General features: G+C 48.9%; 1 protein-coding gene across 1 annotated transcript in view; it reads left to right on the forward strand.

Annotated features, from left to right (window-relative positions):
• Positions 1 to 5,575: 5,575 nt before the first annotated feature.
• The window catches only part of NTSR1 (neurotensin receptor 1), a 72,276-nt gene continuing 59,863 nt past the window's right edge, over positions 5,576 to 17,988 (forward strand). Inside the window, exon 1 of the mRNA XM_068150074.1 lies at positions 5,576 to 6,266. Within this exon, the coding sequence (XP_068006175.1) occupies positions 5,598 to 6,266 (669 nt within the window). The 5' untranslated portion in view covers positions 5,576 to 5,597. The remainder of the gene's footprint in view (positions 6,267 to 17,988) is intronic.

The following is a 17,988-nucleotide window of genomic DNA, read 5'->3' on the forward strand; positions in this document are numbered from 1 at the left end:
CTTTGGACTCCTTAGTGCCTTCTCTTTGTATTTGTTCCTGAAATAAAACAGAGAATTTCCAAAGGGAATCCCTGAGTGCAGCGTCTGAGCTCAGCTGCCTGTGTGCTGAACACTTCCTGTGCATGGAGTGCATTTATTGCCATGAGGAATCTGATTTGGACTTGTTGCTGTAACAGCTCAGGGGACCCAAACCCTGCTTTTATCTCTTAAATAGAGCAGTTGATATCTCCTGTACATGTCCAGTTCAGGTATCAGTCTCTGTGTGTTTGAGAAAAAACATCACAGGGTCTATCAGCCACTAGAGCCATGAATGTCAAAGGAGTTTTATCAAAGTAAAGGACTGAATCTGACCATGCAACACATAGAAGATAGCATCTGGAAAAGGGGTCTGGACAAACCATTTCCCAGCTGTCTCTTCCCAGAGATTAATCCTTTTTCAAGGTAATTATTTTACCAATATTATCATACATATCCTGGTCTGTTCTGGGCTTTTTTGTTGGTATTTTTTTCTGATCACAGAACCCCAGCTTGGTGAGGCTCAGAAGGGACCTCTGGATATCATCTAGTCCAAAGCATCCATCCATCTAAAGCATCCCTGCCCAGGGGTCACAATGTCCAGGCAGGTTTGGAATCTCTTCAGAGAAAGAGACTCCACAACCTCTCTGGGCAGCCTGGTCCAGCGCTCAGGCATCACAGTATCACAGTATCACAGTACCACTTAGGTTGGAAAGGACCTTGAGGATCATTGAGTCCAACCTATCGACACAGACCCCATGACTAGACCATGGCACCAAGTGCCACGTCCAATCTCCCCTTGAACGCCTCCAGGGTCGATGACTCAACCACCTCCCTGGGCAACCTGTTCCAATGCCGAATGACTCGCTCGGTGAAGAACTTCCTCCTCGCCTCAAGTCTAAACCTCCCCTGGCGCAGCTGGAGACTGTGTCCTCTTGTTCTGGTGCTGGTTGCCTGGGAGAAGAGGCCAACCCCTTCCTGGCCACAACCACCCTTCAGGTAGTTGTAGAGGGCAATGAGGTCACCCCTGAGCCTCCTCTTCTCCAGGCTAAACAATCCCACCTCCCTCAGCCTCTCCTCATAGGGCTTGTGTTCAAGGCCTCACAGCAAAGAAGTTTTCCCTAGTTTAATTTTTAGGTGGAACTGTTTCATCAAAGCTGGCCAGGGACACAGGGGCTGGGGTGTGTGGTCATTGCTCTGCTCTGGGTGTGCAATGCCCACTTTGCTGACTCCACGCATCAACGTGCTTACACCGTGGTGTCTCAGCAGGTTCCTCTGCAGTAAAAATCAGAGGCAATGCATCCCCTGTGTATCGACTGTTTGGAGCTAAAATACTCGCCTGAAATCAGTCCAGGCAAAGGCAATAAATGACATTCAGCTGCTGGGAATCATTTATTGCTCACCCAAACCAGCAATACTTTATTTTGTGATATACTGAGTGTAGGAAGGGATGCCCTGCCATGCCTGTAAGTAATGATGCAGTCAATATTGTCAGCAACAAAGCTGCTATAATGTCCCTTATTCTGTCACATCTGTCTCCTTCACTTCCTTGTTTTTCAGGTTCAGCATCCTTAAAAATAGGTGTGCAGGGCTTAAAAATAGCCCTGCACACCCCAGGATTTTGCCTTCCTAACTCACCTTAGATACTCCTGACTTTAGGGAGAGCCTGTCTAAAGTGAGTCTGCTGGGGAGTGACCTTAAAGGCTTGAATCAATCCAACGTTACCTGACTTATTAACCTGCTCTAGCAGGAATCTGGGGGTGGGTGCTTGCACCTCAACAGGGAAAGGTGATGCTGTCTCTCAACATCTGCTTCTTGCAGGGCTTTCTCCCCACTGCTTTTCATGCCCTTCAGAAAAATCCCACCTGGAGAAATCAGACAGGAATCAGATTAAAATGCAAAACTCCTAGTGGTCCCCAGTTGCAACTGGAAAAAAGCAAAGATGAAAAACACTTGGGTCAACATAAAAGGGAGTGAGACAACCTGTGGGCTTCACATCTTGGGCACTGGGGGACCCTCAGCTCAAAGTCCAGGCAGGTTTAATAGATGAGGTCTTTGGGTGACATTTTCCTGCAAGATTTTAAGTAAATGCCTCGCTGTAACATTTGAGATTGGGCTTCTCTGGGTTCCCTTGATTCTTTTCATTTTTAAGCCACAGACACACACATACAAAATATATTAAAATGATCCCAGCTTAACTGAAAGGTCGACTACTTCAGAGGCAAACAGCAGGGATTTAGGCTGGAGGCTTTGGCGCACATGAAGAGCGTGGTGCATCTCCGGCTCTGCTTCTGCTTGAGGGAGAATACAGATTAAAACCTTCCAGGGAGCAAGCAGAGATACTTTTGTCATCCATTTCATTATTCCACAGCAGGAAAGAGACTTTCCCCATCCCCCAGGCCTCACACTAGCAGCTGGGAGAATAAAGAGGTGCTGGACTGATGTGCTCCAGGGTGAGGTAGGTGTGGGGTTGGTACATTCCATTGGTATGGACCAGCAGTAGGTGTCCAGCTCTGTAAAAGCAATGTAAGGACAGAAGGTAGAACCTGCCTGGCCAGAAAAAAACACAATTGCCTTCTCCTTTAAAATAAGTGATCCACACTTCCTCATAGAACATGGCAAGGTGTCCCAGAAGACAGTTCTTTCGCTCAGACCCACTTCTGTGAGGAACAGACAGAGCAGAGCTTTCCATCCATGCTAGTGAGAATGCTTCCTGCATAACTGAGACAGACTTGCCAAGGAATTGGTGGAATGTATTAATTAGCTCATAGGAACATGCTGCTGAAGCTTTTAATGGGATGGGAGCAACCAGCCCATTTGTTGGGTGGTTGGTAGCCTCAAAATGCACTTCTGCAGAAGAAGAGCTTTGGCTGAGACAAACTCCACCAGCCTGTTAAAGTCTTGGTTGTAAATCAACAGTCATATTGATTCCAGATACCTGATATTTCAGAATGTAATTGGAATTAATTTCTAACTGTGTCTCTTGATGCTCCCTGCCAGTACTTGGCATGGAAGGAATGTGTAGGAGGCAGCACTTGGAAACAGCTGTGGGGACAGAGCAAAGAGATGTAACACTCTCCTTGTTAGCAGCCATGCCTCTGCATTGCCTGTGTACAGAAACACGAGGCAACAGGAGCTAAACCAGAGCATTTCTGAAGACAGCTGTTGATATAAACATCTGTAAAATTAGACCAGCAGATGGGTATCTTTCTTGTGGTGACAGCAATTGCTTTCCACAAAGCCAAAACAAAGTTACAGGACCAGGAAGGGACCAAAAATCCCAAAGGAACTCATTTGTTGCTTCAGGATGAAGTGCTGTAGTCCAGGAGCATGGGTTTGTGCTTGAACCATGAGGCCATAACCTCCCCCAACTTGGGGGTTGAGGAGTAGGTGGATACCAAGCACCCAGGAGAAGGCTTGTGTCCCAGATACTGCTCTTCTTCAGTCACCAGCAGGTAAGTACAACCCACCACTTACCTGATGTCTCACTTCTCTTCTTCGAGGTGAGGAGACAGTTCTTCACAGAAAGAGTAACTGGCCCTTGGAATGTGCTGCCCAGGGAGGTGGTGGAGTCACCATCCTTGGAGGTGTTCAAAAAAAGGATTAGATGTGGCACTTGAAGCCATGGTTTAGTTAGCCAGGAGGTGTTAGGTATTAGGTAATAGGTTGGACTTGATGATCTCTGAGGTCTTTTCCAGCCTTGTTGATGCATTCCAAGAACCTGCCCAAGGGTCAGGAACAAGGGGTGAGACCAAAGGAGAAGCTCAGTCCCAACAAACTCCTCTTGGCTAATGGATATTTCAGTTCAGAAGGCTTTAAGTGAAAGGCACATTGGTGTTAAGAGATTATTAGTCATTCTTTGAACGGGTGTGGGATGAGTGCTGGAAAACATTTGTATGAATAATGTGACTAATTAAACCTGATTTTGGTGAGTCTTCCATGGTGACCTTACTGCATGGGTTTAAGAGGCGGAAAGTTTTGGGGGGTTGTTGACTCTTGGTGGATGGCTGTGGAAAGTCCATTGTTTGCCTGCAGAGAGGATCTGGTTGAGTGCAGGATTAGAGGGCAACTTTTTGTATCAAAGAGATGAGCAATCTGCAGGACCCTGGTGAACACAGCCCCACTGGCTGTTGGCAAGCAGGTATCCAACATCTGCTAAGGAATAAATAGGAAAGATGATGTGTTTGTACAATCAGTGATTCCCTGACTGGGATTGTCCTAGATATTTCTGCCTTTGTAAAGAGCTCTATCATGAAGACAATTGAGCAGACAAACTGCTCACTGGAGTTTTACCGAGTGAGAGGTTGACTCAGTGCCCCAGGCCCTACCACAGCCTTCTCAGGAGGCCCTTTTCATCTGTGGGATCCACTTGTCACTCTTAGCATCACTGTGGCACCCCTGCAGCCCCTGCCCCTACAACAGGGGATCAGAGACTCCCCCACATCCACAAATCTAAGGATATGGGAATAAGGGAAAAGTCACTGATGGGGACCAAAGGAAGCAGCTCTCTGCTATCACTGTGGTGCCCTGGCTCTGAGGATGTCCCAGGCAGAGCAGAGGTAGATATTTTTAGGTGTTTCCCCTCATTTTAATGCGCTTCTCCCAGCAGTAAATGGGTGGGTATTTGAGGACTAGTGGGACATAGAGATGTCCAAAGGTGAGGCAGTATTCCTTGTGCCTCTCTTGTCCATGGAGGAGGGAGATGGGGGTGAGGGTGGCGGGTGGCAGTGCTTGGAGCCCCTACCAGCCCCTTACCAGCCCTCAGCTCCCAGCTTTTACGCTGTCTCTGACTTTGCAAGGGATGGAGAAATCGGGGGGGCTGGGGGGCGGTGGGGGGAGGGGGGAGGGGGTGTGATCCTAACAGGGAGAGGGTATTGCAGCCCAGCCCAGTTTGGAGACCAAATCGGGGTCGCAAAAATCCACCTCGGTGGCAGGGAAGTGGGGAGGGGAACGAGCCGAGAGGCTGAACAGAGGGCCCGGGGGGCTGCTGTGCTGCTTCTACCAGCTCGGCCGTGAGGGGGGGTGCGGGGGGAGGGCGGTGTGTGTGCAGGGAGGCTCCTACCCTGCTAGAGCACATCTGGGCACCGGGGCGCTGCAGGGAGGAGAGAGACGGAACTGGGGGCTGCATCCAGCAGGGGAATGGGAGGCTGGGGGTGTGTGTGTCTGCCTGTGTCTCGCACACGCACACGCACACGCACGGCAGCCCGGCAGCTGCAGGCGCCTCCTCCCCGCCGCATTAAAACCAGCCAAGTTTCCACGCCGGGGGCAGCGGCACGTCGGGGAGCGGCGGCAGGTCCTAGCTGCGGTCCCGGCTCCGAGCTGCGATCCCGGCTCCGAGCTGCGGTTCCCGGTCCGAGCTCTGGTGCCTGGGTCGGAGCTCCGGTCTCCAGTTCAAGCTGCACGCCGGGGTCCGAGCTGCGATCCACGGTCCAGGCTGTGGTCGCGGATCCGAGCTGCGGTCCCGGGTCAGAGCCCTGGTCACCGGTCCCAGCTGCGCTCCCTGGTTCGAGCTCTGGTCCCCGGGTCCGAGCTGCGGTCCCCGGTCCCAGCTCCGGTCCCCATTCCGAGCTGCAGCCCCGGGGATGCACCTGAACGCCACGGTCCCGGCTGTGCTGGGCAGTCCCCTCCACTTGCAGACCAGCAGCTATGCCAACGCCTCCAACCGCTCCGACCTGTTCCCCAAAGGGCCCGATGAGGAGGACCTGGACGTCAACACGGACATCTACTCCAAAGTGATGGTGACTGTCATCTACCTGGCTCTTTTCTTGATAGGCACGGTGGGTAACTCCATCACAGCGTACACGCTGGTGCGCAAGAAGTCGCTGCAGAACCTGCAGAGCACCGTGCACTACCACCTGGCCAGCCTCGCCTTCTCCGACCTCCTCATTTTCCTCCTCTGCATGCCCATCGAGCTCTACAACTTCATCTGGGTTCATCACCCCTGGGCTTTCGGGGGGGCTGTCTGCAAGGGCTACTACTTCCTGCGGGATGCCTGCACCTACGCCACGGCGCTCAACATCACCAGCCTGAGCGTGGAGCGCTACATGGCCATCTGCCACCCCTTCAAAGCCAAGAGCATCATGTCCCGCAGCCGCACCAAGAAGTTCATCAGCTGCATCTGGATTGCCTCCTTCCTCCTTGCCATCCCCATGATCTTCACCATGGGGGAGATCTATGGCAAGGACCGGGACCCTGACTCTCTCATCTGCACTGCCATTGTGGATGCCTCCTCCTTGAAGACAGTCATCCAGGTGAGGATCCTAGTGGCCAGGGCTTTCTGAGCAACCGGGGCCAGCAGCTGCCTGCTTCCCTGGGTTTAGGTGGCCAAACTTTGTGGAGATGGTCCAGGCTGGGAGGGGAAGGCTGGCTTAGGAAACAGGGGTGTACCAAGCAGCTTTGACAGGCCCAGAATGGGGACAGGTGGAATATGGGAGGATCTTGGCTCTGCTTGCCCATCCTGTACCTCACCCTGTCCCGCTGTTCTGAACCGAGACCTTGCACCAGGGTGAATCCTGCACCATGTTAATCCAGCCCTGGGCTGGTGCAGCTGCCCCAGAAATCCCTTCTCCACACAGCCCCAGACCCAAGGACAGTGCTGTGGACCCTGGGGCAGCCAGGCCCTGCTCTGCTGTGTCCCTGTGTTCTCAGAGAGAGGATGTTCAGATCCTCCCCATATGTGGCAGTTCATTGCCAGGGAACCCACAAACATTCACCTTGCTCTGCATTTTCTACATCTCTCTTCCTTCTGCTGGAAAGCAGCCAGCAAGACAGAGAAATAAACCCATCTCTCCCCATCGCTCCGTTTCTTGGGTTGATCCATTTCGTCTGTGTAATGACAGGTCCTGATTGCAGAAAGTTTTGAGAGCAAGGTGTAGCACAGGCAACCAAAAAGGAACTGCATCTTCAAAGCCAGAGGCTGGTGTTTGTGCTGTTTGGGGGAAATCCATATCTGGTGTAACCAGCAGTCCCCTCCTGACTTTGGAAAAGGCTTCACTGGGCTCCACACAGTGTTTAATCTAACACAACCATGTGTGGAAAGGATTTCAGCATCGACACTTGCTGTACTCCAGCGCTCTCAGGGGTTGAGGCATTTGTTTACTGGAGCATTAGGCTTGAAAAATGTAAGAGACATGGCAGGAGAGACAAAAAGAGCAAGACTCCACACTCCCTTTACTGCCAGGCTTGCTCCTGATAGCTGCTCAATGTTTTATTTTGAGCATGAATTTCAGGTGGGTTTAATGAGCCACCAATTAGAATTTTAAAGTGAAGGTGTGCTAAAGACTTTGAGCTGTTCCCACAGTCAAAGGGAGGCAACTTACATGGAAACAAACCAACCATTTCTCCCACTGAAAGTGGGTGAGGGCATGCATGCAGGTAGATTTAAACCCAGAGACACAGATGTAGAGAAATGTCTAGAAATGCCTCCGAGATTTTCCCCCTGGACTGCTTCAATAAACAAAACATCCATCCCCCAGCAAAACCCTGGATTCCCACTGCACTTTGTCTCAATTCCTAACTTTCATCCTGAGATGGTGAGGGCTGGATTTCTCCTCTAGGTGCTTTGTAGGTTTTGTCAGTGGCAGCCCAAAATACTTAACCCAAATTCTCCTCTCTCTCTCTCAGGAGACATGAGCCATCTGAGTTGAGAGCAACGTGGCTGATGTGCATTATTTCCACTCATCTTCCTCTTAAGCTGATGCTTGTCGTTACCATGATAGGGCTAAAGCCAGGATTATTTCCTAGCCATGTCATGGGAGATTACAGTTTAAACAACTCTCACCATACTTTCCAGTCTTGCTGTTATTCAGGCTATACTTTTGTCTTGTTAGCCAAGTAAGAAGTAGGCAGACAGGAGTGCACAGCATGCAAAGTTCACCTGTGGGCTTTTCCTCATGGTTGGTTGGTTGTTGTTGGTTTGGGTTGGGGTTTTTTGGTTGGTTGGTTGTTTTTTGTTGTTGCTCTGTTTTTGTGCTGTGGGTTTTTGTTTTTTTCTTTTTCATTTCACTTGTGAATTAGTTTAAAACTAGAAAGAAAGAGGCAGCTGTCAGGGGTTGGGGGTGGAAAAACAAACCCATCCCCTCCCACACTGTTCCTTCTCACGGGATCCAGCTACACGAGTAGATTCGCTAAGACAGGGAGGTTGTTTAATGGCTTCACTCCGTTCCTTTGAGAAGAGGGAAGCAGCACACAGTGTGATGCTGGGCTGTGGGATGGGGAAGGCTCTGGAGTGAATAAGCAAAGCATCTGCAGTTTGGAAGTGCATTAATGGAAACCGTTGCACAGCGTGTGAGCGGACAGCTTCGCATCGTAAGCTGCACAGGGGGTTAAAAAACGATGACAAATAGTGGAAGAGCTGCGAAGGAAAGGGCAGTGCTAACGTGGCAAGTGATGCACAAAGGTCTTGCCAGTCAGAAATCTGGAGCCTTGGTCTTTCCCAGTGGATTCAAGCTGAGTCTGTGCATCTCTTTGCATTCATTTTCTCTCTTTAAATTAAGCAGGGCGATGATGCACTTGCTCGAGCTGGCAAATCACTTGTAACAAATCACTCAACATATTTCACTCCTCTTCCTGTTTGGCAGAGTGTCTAAAGCAAATCGGGGCTTTATTTTTTTGGGAAGCCATTAGTTCTCCAAGAGGTTTTATTTGGTGACTGATTGAAAGCCAGTCCCAGAACAGAGCAATTGCAGCCATTTATAGCCCCAGAGCCCAGTAAGAGCTATGGTTCTGCTGGGTTCATTGCAGGAGAACTCTCCTCCCTGAACTGGCACAAGCTTCCTGGGATGACCATTTGAGTGAATTATTTTAACATCTCTGATTTTGTGAAAGCCTTTCTCTGTTTGCTTTCAACAATGAAGTTTTAACAGGCATTCCTGAGTGAAACTAGATTTTGTGTGAGCAGCCAGGTTTCCTTCAACCAGAACAAGAAACCATTCCACCAACGCTCGGCATCTTTGCTCCTTGCTCATATTAATTTGCACCATGGGAGCTCCACAACAACTGTGAGAAGTATTTACTGATATTCTTCCAGTAATTACAGGTTGCTCAGTGCAGCACATGCTGATAAGCAGCAAGAGCAGCAAGTGAGATGTTCTGGAGGGTGTCACTGGGTGCCACTACAATCAGTACAGATGGGCACTGCGCATCTTGCCTCGTGCCATGGAGAGGTGAGCCCTGTGTGGCCTCTGATGCTTCAGGGCTATTGCCCAGCTTTGTTTATCACTATCCTTGCAGCTGCTTCAATCAGCCTCTGAATCTGGTGGGCTATATATTTTGGTGCTTCTGTCAGTCAGGGATGTCTGGTTTGAATGTTGGCATCAGCGTGGGATCTGGTAGCAGGAATAAGTCCATTATAGCCACATTATTTAGGTCTAGTTAACACTGGAGCTGGCAGACTTCCTCTAAAACACACTGCAGCCAATTTTAAGGATATTTTTTTTTCCACATAAATTAAACACCTCTTTGAGCCATCTCCATATGAGTAAATTCATGTTTTCATGCCACTCCAGCTGGAGGAGGTTTTAAAAGCCACTCAACATGGCAACAACACGTAAGAGAGCTCCAAGGCAGAATGAGATGCTTCTCCGGTCCCATTGCAGGTCAGGTCCTGTGGGTTTGGCTACTTCACAGCTTTTCTGTGGGCTTTGGGGCCAGCTCCCTCGAAGCAGGACTACTTTGAGTGTCCCATCCCACCACAGGCAGCCCTGTGTGACATTGCCATCATAAACTCTCAGCCTTGTTTCTCATAAAGGCCTGAGTTTTAGTGGCCAGCTGGATGAGCAAATTCATTTTCCTTCATTGCTTCTAGCTTTCTTTGTTAGCTTCATAGATCTTTCCTGGCGAGATGTTTAGCAGACCTGGGGAAAAGAGGGGATTTTGATAGAAATCCTTATAATCCTGCAGCCCCATCAGTCCCAACACACAATCAGGCAAGTCCTCAACCTAAAATTCCAGGATTTTAACTGAGCCTGAGCTGGGCACATGTGTGAGGGGCAGCAGATGTGGGCAGCTCAACATATACAGGAGAGAAAGGAACATTGTTATCCCACTGGCATGGCACAGTCTGCGCTTGGATGGATCTGCTGAGAAATGTCCCCTAAGTTATGGCAAGTGCCTGGGTAGGCAAGATCTGACTCAGGTTTTATTTGTATGGACAGCTGGTATGGACCCATTTAATAAGACACATGGCAGCAGGCCCTCCATAAACTGTCACTGCTCCATCAGCTCCATGTTGCTCATTTGATAGGGTAACTTCTTGGGAAGCACACTGCAAGCTTCTCTGGACCTCCTCATGGATCTGGGTGGACAGCTGCCCCAGCTCTGCTCTGCGTCAGCCTGCCCTTGCATGGCTGCAGCTTGCCTGCCCCTCCAGATCTCTTGTTTATTATGTTTTGTGAAGTCTGTTCATAATTCAGATGATTTGTAGAGTAAATAACTCTGCACATGAAACAACAGCTTGCCCAAGAAAGCCCTCTGCTTTATTTCTTCCTACATTTCTTCTTGCAATGCCTTTGAAGGAGTGTGCCAGAGAGCCTTAGATCTGAAGGGGATGGGAAGGAAGGACCAGGCATTGGAGCTGAGAGACACAAGATGTATCCTGGCCTCTTGGCACCCACTGCTACACTCTTCCAGGGCCTTCTCTTCAGTTCCAGTTTGTCTGAGAGACCCAAAATGTCATTTCAAACTCTCCATTACATTTTCCTCTGGTGAGAAGCAGCTCAGCAGGGTGGTGCAATGAGCTTCTGCTGTATGGGACACAGCTGGTGGCCAGGGACAGCAGGGCTCTGCCCACTCGCAGATCTGTGGTGCCACATCAATGAGCATGATGAGCATCTCTCCATGGTACATGAAAGTTACAAATCAGAAAACCAAATGGCTGAATTTTCTCCAGCTTTGCTGTCAAATTGTATCCAGGGTTAGTCAATGGCTTCAGTTCAGGAATCCTGTGTTTATGCTAAAGCTGACTAGAGGACTTGAAGTTAGTTTCTTTTCCTTAGATCACAGCCAAATTCCTACTCTGGCTTGTAATAACAGCACTGATTTAAATCACTCACTACAGCTCCACACACTGACAATCCCACCCATTGGGTCTGGCTGATAAACCATTTGGCTACAGGACCACAGCAACCCAGCATGGTGAGCGTTGGAAGGGACCTCTGGGGATCATCTAGACCAACTCCTCTGCCAGACCAGGGTCACCCAGAGCAGCTTGGCCAGAGTCACAATGTCCAGATGGATTTGCAATCTCACTCTCAAAACACACACAGACTATCCGCCCACACCTCGGTGCCACTTACCACTAACCCCTTCGATGGCACAACAAATTGGTACCTTTGTGGCAGGACTGTGTCCTGTCAGGTCACAATGCTGTCAGTCCCTTGGGTAGACAAGAAAATAGAATGGAATGGAATGGAATGGAATGGAATGGAATGGAATGGAATGGAATGGAATGGAATAGAATAGAATAGAATAGAATAGAATAGAATAGAATAGAATAGAATAGAATAGAATAGAATAGAATAGAATAGAATAGAATAGAATAGAATAGAATGGAATGGAATGGAATGGAATGGAATGGAATGGAATGGAATAGAATAGAATAGAATAGGTTGGAAGGTGGAAGATACCTTCAAGATCATCATGTCCAACCTATCATCCAACACCACCTAATCAACTAAACCATGGCACCAAGCACCCTATCAAGTCTCCACCTAAACACCTCCAATGATGGTGACTCCACCACCTCCCCAGGCAGCACATTCCAAATGAAGATGTTGGTGTTTGAACATGTCTGGATCCATCCCTGCAGTGACAGAAAGAGAGAGACATCCTCTGCAGTGGGGATGCCCATCAGTGGTGGCATGAGCATCCCTAGAAAGCTGCTTTTTTCTCCATGGCTCATGCAGGGAACCCAGGGCTTTAACTCAGGACAGCCCTCCCTGCCTAATCCCAGCCTGTTTACACTGTGGCCCATCTTGCAGCAGGATCTAAATTAAATAAGCTCTTGTGCTCATTGCTTTACATAACGACTTGGCCTGCTGTGTTTTGCCAGTTCTTACATAATTTCTTCTTTATTTTTTTTCCCCAATTGATTTTAATTCACTTGATTTCATTTATATTTCTCTTTTTTTTTTTCTTCTCTTCCCTTCCCCCTTCCTGCAATGTCAGCTGGAGGGATAATAAAAGAACGAGGAAATGTGGCTGATCAGTTTAGCTCTTCGCTTTTCCTCTTAGCAGCATTTTGTGAAGGCAGAAAAAACAAAGGTAATCTAGTGGTTCCTCTGCCCAGAGAGAGAAGAAAAGGGGAGGGGGGGGAAAAAGCTAAAACAAACCTGCAGCTGCCTTTAATGTTCTTCCAGATCATTTAAAACAGCTATTTAATTCTCTGCTCCCTGCTTCCCCCCCCTGCCCTCCTCTCCCTTAAAGGCTTTTACTATCGTCTCTGTGCAGCATCTGCTGGAGACTCACAGATGGCACTTTCGCTTCCTGACGTTTGGAAACGCTTCTGTGTCCTGCCCGAGGCGGGAGTGTGATGGGCAGCATCCCACCGCGGGACACGTGGGGGCCTGGCCGAGGGATCGAGTGGCCTCTGGGCTGCAGTGTTGTCCCCGCTGCATTTTCCCAACCGTGAAATTGCCCCTTGCTGAGGGACAGCAGGTGAGCAAAGGTATCTGGAGAGCCTGGGGAGCACAGTGTGGTCCAGGGCTGATTAAATGGGAACATGGATGTTAGGAAGAAGTTCTTCACAGAAAGAGAGGTTGGCCATTGGAATGTGCTGCCCAGGGAGGTGGTGGAGTCACCATCACTGGAGGTGTTTAGGAAGAGACTGGATGGGGTGCTTGGTGCCATGGTTTAGTTGATTAGATGGTGTTGGGTGATAGGTTGGCCTTGGTGATCTCTGAGGTCTTTTCCAACCTGGTTAATTCTATCCTATCCTATCCCATCCTATCCTATCCTATCCTATCCTATCCTATCCTATCCTATCCTATCCTATCCTATCCTATCCTAATGCTGGTCTGGCATCAGTTTAGTGATCCAGCAGCTCCTCTTCCCACAGCAGAGGGGCCATGGCACTTCTCAAGCACAGCTTGGCATCGCTTCCACCTCATTCCCCAGGGTGCAGATGGCACTAAGTACAGGGGCTGCTTCTTGGCAGTGAACTGAGTAAATCCTGCAGGGCTGCAGCCTGGATGGTGTCAAGACCTTCTTTGGAGCATAGAAAAGTGTTTGCATTAGCCTTGCCATGGAAAAGGGACCTGGCAAGACACAGGCAGCAAGCACCTGTGCCATCCTCTGCCCAGGTTGAGCTGAATAGCTCCATTCTGTAATTTTAGATGTAATCTCTTGCAAAGCCTTGGGGTTGTTTTTTAACCTATTGAAGCTCTCAGGGGAGCTAACTCATCATGTTCCAGTAACATCAGCCCTCACATTTTGCCTCCCATGGATGCCATTTCTTTTATCCAATTTCAAAGCATCTTAGGTGTGGGATTAAAAAAAACTTGAGCTGATGCTCAATCAGCTGAGCTGATGAGTTGTTCAGGAAACAAGTGCTTGGGGCTGGTTTAGAAGAGGTGGTGGTGTTGGAGCACTAACCCTGAAGGAGCAGCAGACATTTCTGAGCTGCTGCATCATTCCCAGTCTTGCCCTGCATTCAAAGTGTCAGTTGTTAAAGTTTCCATGGATGGGAGGGAAATAGCACTGAGACAATTTTCTGTCACTATACCCAAGTGCCCACTGTGCATCTGTGTGTGGAGATCCATCCTCCTCCTCCTTCCTTGGGGTACCAGAAGCCTGTCATCCCCCCTGCTCCTGCCAAAACAGAGGATGCTGCAGGACAGGACTATAGCACATCAGGGAGCATGGCTCTTGTCCTTGGACTTCAGAGGAGGAATGTCTGACAGGCAGGAGGGGCTGGTCATCTGCAGGGGGTTTGAGTGTGTGAGATTTGCTTTTTCATTTCAGTAATTCTCAGTGCAGGGAGTGGATGACCAAGCATGGCTTCATGGGGCTGTTTTCCTCCCAAGGAGGGTGGGAAAAAAAGAAGGAAATATAATAAACCTTTATTTAGAATAAACCAAACCAGGTTGGAAGAGACCTTCAAGATCATCGTGTCCAACCCATCAACCAATCCAACCCACCCAAACAGCTAACCCATGGCACCAAGCACCCCATCAAGTCTCCTCCTGAACACCTCCAATGACGGCGACTCCACCACCTCCTTGGGCAGCCCATTCCAATGGGCAATCACTCTTTCTGTATAGAACTTCTTCCTAACATCCAACCTGAACCTCCCCTGGTGCAGCCTGAGACTGTGTCCTCTTGTTCTGGTACTGGCTGCCTGGGAGAAGAGACCATCATCCACATGTCTACAATCTCCCTTCAGGTAGTTGTAGAGAGCAATAAGGTCACCCCTGAGTCTCCTCTTCTCCAGGCTAAGCAACCCCAGCTCCCTCAGTCTCTCCTCATAGGGCTTGTGTTCCAAACCCCTCACCAACTTTGTTGCCCTTCTCTGCACTATGAGAAAAAGGAGAAAAGTCTTTTCAATTCAACTTCCTTTCTGAGAGAAAGCTCAAAGTTCTTTGAAGCTTTTAAGTTCTCAGAGACTAGAAACAACTATCAGTTGGAGAGAGAAATCAGAGATGAGATTTTCCTAGTGGAAATGGGGGGGGAGGGGGGGAAAGAAGAAAAGAGAAAGTAAAAAGTGAAAGTCAACTTTCAGGAAGTTCTCAGTCTCTGAGAGGGAGGGAAAGCATCTTTCTAATGCAAAGTACTCTTGAAAAGGATGGAGCACTTCTAAAGTCACACACAGAGCGAAAAGTACACTGAGTATCAGTAAATCAGAGAGGTACTGGAGTGATGCCTGAGCCAGAGGATGTGCTCTGGGTTTGGTGACATTGATCATGGCCACGCTGACAGCTCCAACAGAGCAGCCCCTTGCCATCCTCCCAGGCAGCCTCCCTCCCTCCCTCCCGCCATGATTTACGCACGGCCTGTGGATGTACCTCTCCCTAGATGCTGAACCCTCCGCAGTAAATCTCTCTTTATAAAACCTTCCAGGGGTCTCTTTGCCAAACAAATTCCCAAATATAGAAAAGAAGAACAGGCAGTGTGAATAGGACTAGGTATGTAGCCTGATCTGAGCATGTTCCCTTCTCTTGTAAGAAACCTTCTGGTACTTTCCTGACAGTTACTGCTCCCTCTAGGTAATAAAGAATAAATTTAGGGCCGCTGCTCTTAGAGCCAACTTGCACTCTTGAAGCCGATGATTTACCCTGCTTCAGGAGATCTGTTCCTCCTCCAGAGGAAATGAAGGACATTAGCAAACCCTTCCTTAGCATGTGACATGCTCAAGGAACTCCTGGGATCCTGAAAGCTGCCTGAGGACCTTCATTTCAGGGACTCAGGGTGGACCTGGTTTAATCTTTCCATGCTTTCCCTCTTGCTGAATGCCTTCCCTCTGCCTCCTGCCAACGCTAAGTATGTTTGAAATGGTCAGAAGTTTAGAAGCCACAAGTTGCTCAGCTCCTGTGTCTTTGGGGCCAAAGAAAACCTGCTGTCCTTTTGACAGGAGCACTTGCCTGACTTCTGGAGCCTGCAGGATGGTTTCCGTTGCAAGAGAAAGGGCTAACAGAGAGTTGTCTGCTTTGATAGATGCTGGCTTGGGGCCAATGCAACTCTATTTTCTGAGCAGGCAGTGGGACTCCAGGACAAAGTCACAGCCTGTTTGTTCAGGTTTCTGCCATGTGATGGATGGGATGCTTGCCTTCTCTTCCTGGGCAACTCAGCCCTGCTGATGGGTCCTACCCCAAGGCAGTTCAGCCTGGCAGATGCTCACCCAGTGCCTCGGTTCTGCTGCTCAAGGCTTTGCATGGTGTCTAGCAGGAGAAGGAGCAATCCCTTAAGCATCTCATTTTCTTTCTCTTTTAACCTTGAAGAAAGGGGTTTGTCAATTGATCAGCTTTCCCCAGACCTGCAGAGCAAAGACCTGCTGCCCATCAGCTATGAATGTTTCGAGGCAGGGTGGCATTCCTCTCAGCAGACCCCTACTTTTGATCAGGACTCCAAGGAGCTAGTGATACTGTTATTGCAATGCCACATCCTATTAATTGTAACTCAATTGGCCACAACAACCCCAGGCAGTGCTACAGGCTGGGGTCAGAGTGGCTGGAGGGTGGCCAGGCAGAAAGGGACCTGGGGGTACTGGTTGATAGTAGGCTGAACATGAGCCAGCAATCTGCCCAGGTGGCCAAGAAGGCCAAGGGCATCCTGGCCTGGATCAGGAACAGTATGACCAGCAGGAGCAGGGAGGACATTGTGCCCCTGTACTCAGCACTGGTTAGGCTACACCTTGAGTCCTGTGTCCAGTTCTGGGCTCCTCAGTTTAGGAAAGATGTTGAGTTGATGGAAGGTGTCCAGAGAAGGGCAACAAAGCTGGGGAGAGGTTTGGAGCACAAGTCTCTATGAGAAGAGGCTGAGGGATTTGGGGTTGCTTAGCCTGGAGAAGAGGAGGCTCAGGGGAGACCTTATTGCTGTCTACAACTACCTGAAGGGAGGTTGTAGCCAGGTGGGGGTTGGTCTCTTCTCCCAGGTAACCATCACCAGAACAAGAGGACACAGTCTCAAGCTGTGCCAAGGGAGGTTTAGGCTAGATGTTAGGAAGAAGTTCTTCCCAGAAAGAGAGATTGGCCATTGGAATGTGCTGCCCAGGCAGGTGGTGGAGTCACCATCACTGGAGGTGTTTAGGAAGAGACTGGATGGGGTGCTCGGTGCCATGGTTTAGTTGATTAGGTGGTGTTGGGTGATGGGTTGGACTCGATGATCAAAAAGTTCTCTTCCAACCTGGTTAATTCTATTCTATTCTATTCTGTTCTATTCTATTCTATTCTATTCTACTCTATTCTATTCTATATTCTATTCTATATTCTATTCTGTTCTATTCTATTCTAATGCAGGTCTGCAGTGCTGAACCAAGAGAAAGTGGTCTCAGTACTTGGTAGGAGTGCCATGTCAGTGCCAGAGAACTTGTTTCATAAGTCCATAACTATCTGAGTTGGTTCAATACCAAAGTAACTTGCTTTTCCCTCCTGTTCTATGATTTTTTCCAAAGCCATCTGATAAAAATGCAGCTCACACAGCCATTGGGAGATCTTAGCTCGGTGCTCACATCACTCTATTGATTCCTCTTCCAAAGACCTTACATTTTATCCTCACAGGGATAATTTATATGTTTTAATATACTTGTTTAATTCAAAAGAGAAACTTACAGGATTGAGTTTCCCTCCCCAAAGACTGCTTCACTTTTTTATCACTGTCAGTCATGGGCTTATGACAGTGTCATCCTTCCTTGTTCCTTAGCTCCAGATGTGTGAAGTGTGACAAAACACTGGAGGAGGAGGGGGAAGTATAGGTTTGCACTGCTAAATAGATATTTTCCCTCCAGATAAAATTGCAGGGGAGGTTGTACACCCCAAACACTACATAGACTGCAGTCACTAACCCAAAGGACAAGCTCTGCCCTGGGCTTGGTCTGCTTCACACCATCTTGGCAGCTCTCAGGTGCATCCTGGCTAGCACAGGGGAGCTGCAGGATGGACAATCCCTTGAGAGGAAAAAAAAAACAAATAAATATGCAGGAATTTGATCAGAAAGCATATCACAGCATACCAGGCCTGCAAAGCAGGGTACATGGCCAGCCTGGCACTCCTGGGCCAGCCTGGAGAGCAAGCCATGCCAGGGAACAAATCTTGTAATACCTGAGGCTCTGAGAGGTGTAAAGGAGCTGTGTCAGAGAAAGCCTTTGGGGAAAAGCAGCACTAAATCACCTGGCAAAGCCTTTGGGATAAGTTTTTTGGGTTTGTTTCCTCATGTGGGATCTAAAAGATGTGCAGCTGTGGTGCTGAGGAACGTGGTTTAGTGGTGCCCTGGCAGTGCTGGGTCAACAGCTGGACTTGATGATCTTAAAAGGTCTCTTCCAAC

This window comes from Melanerpes formicivorus, unplaced genomic scaffold, assembly GCF_026170545.1.
Source record: "Melanerpes formicivorus ecotype bairdi unplaced genomic scaffold, bMelFor1.0.p_v2 SCAF_19, whole genome shotgun sequence".
NCBI classification, from domain to species: Eukaryota; Metazoa; Chordata; class Aves; order Piciformes; family Picidae; genus Melanerpes; species Melanerpes formicivorus.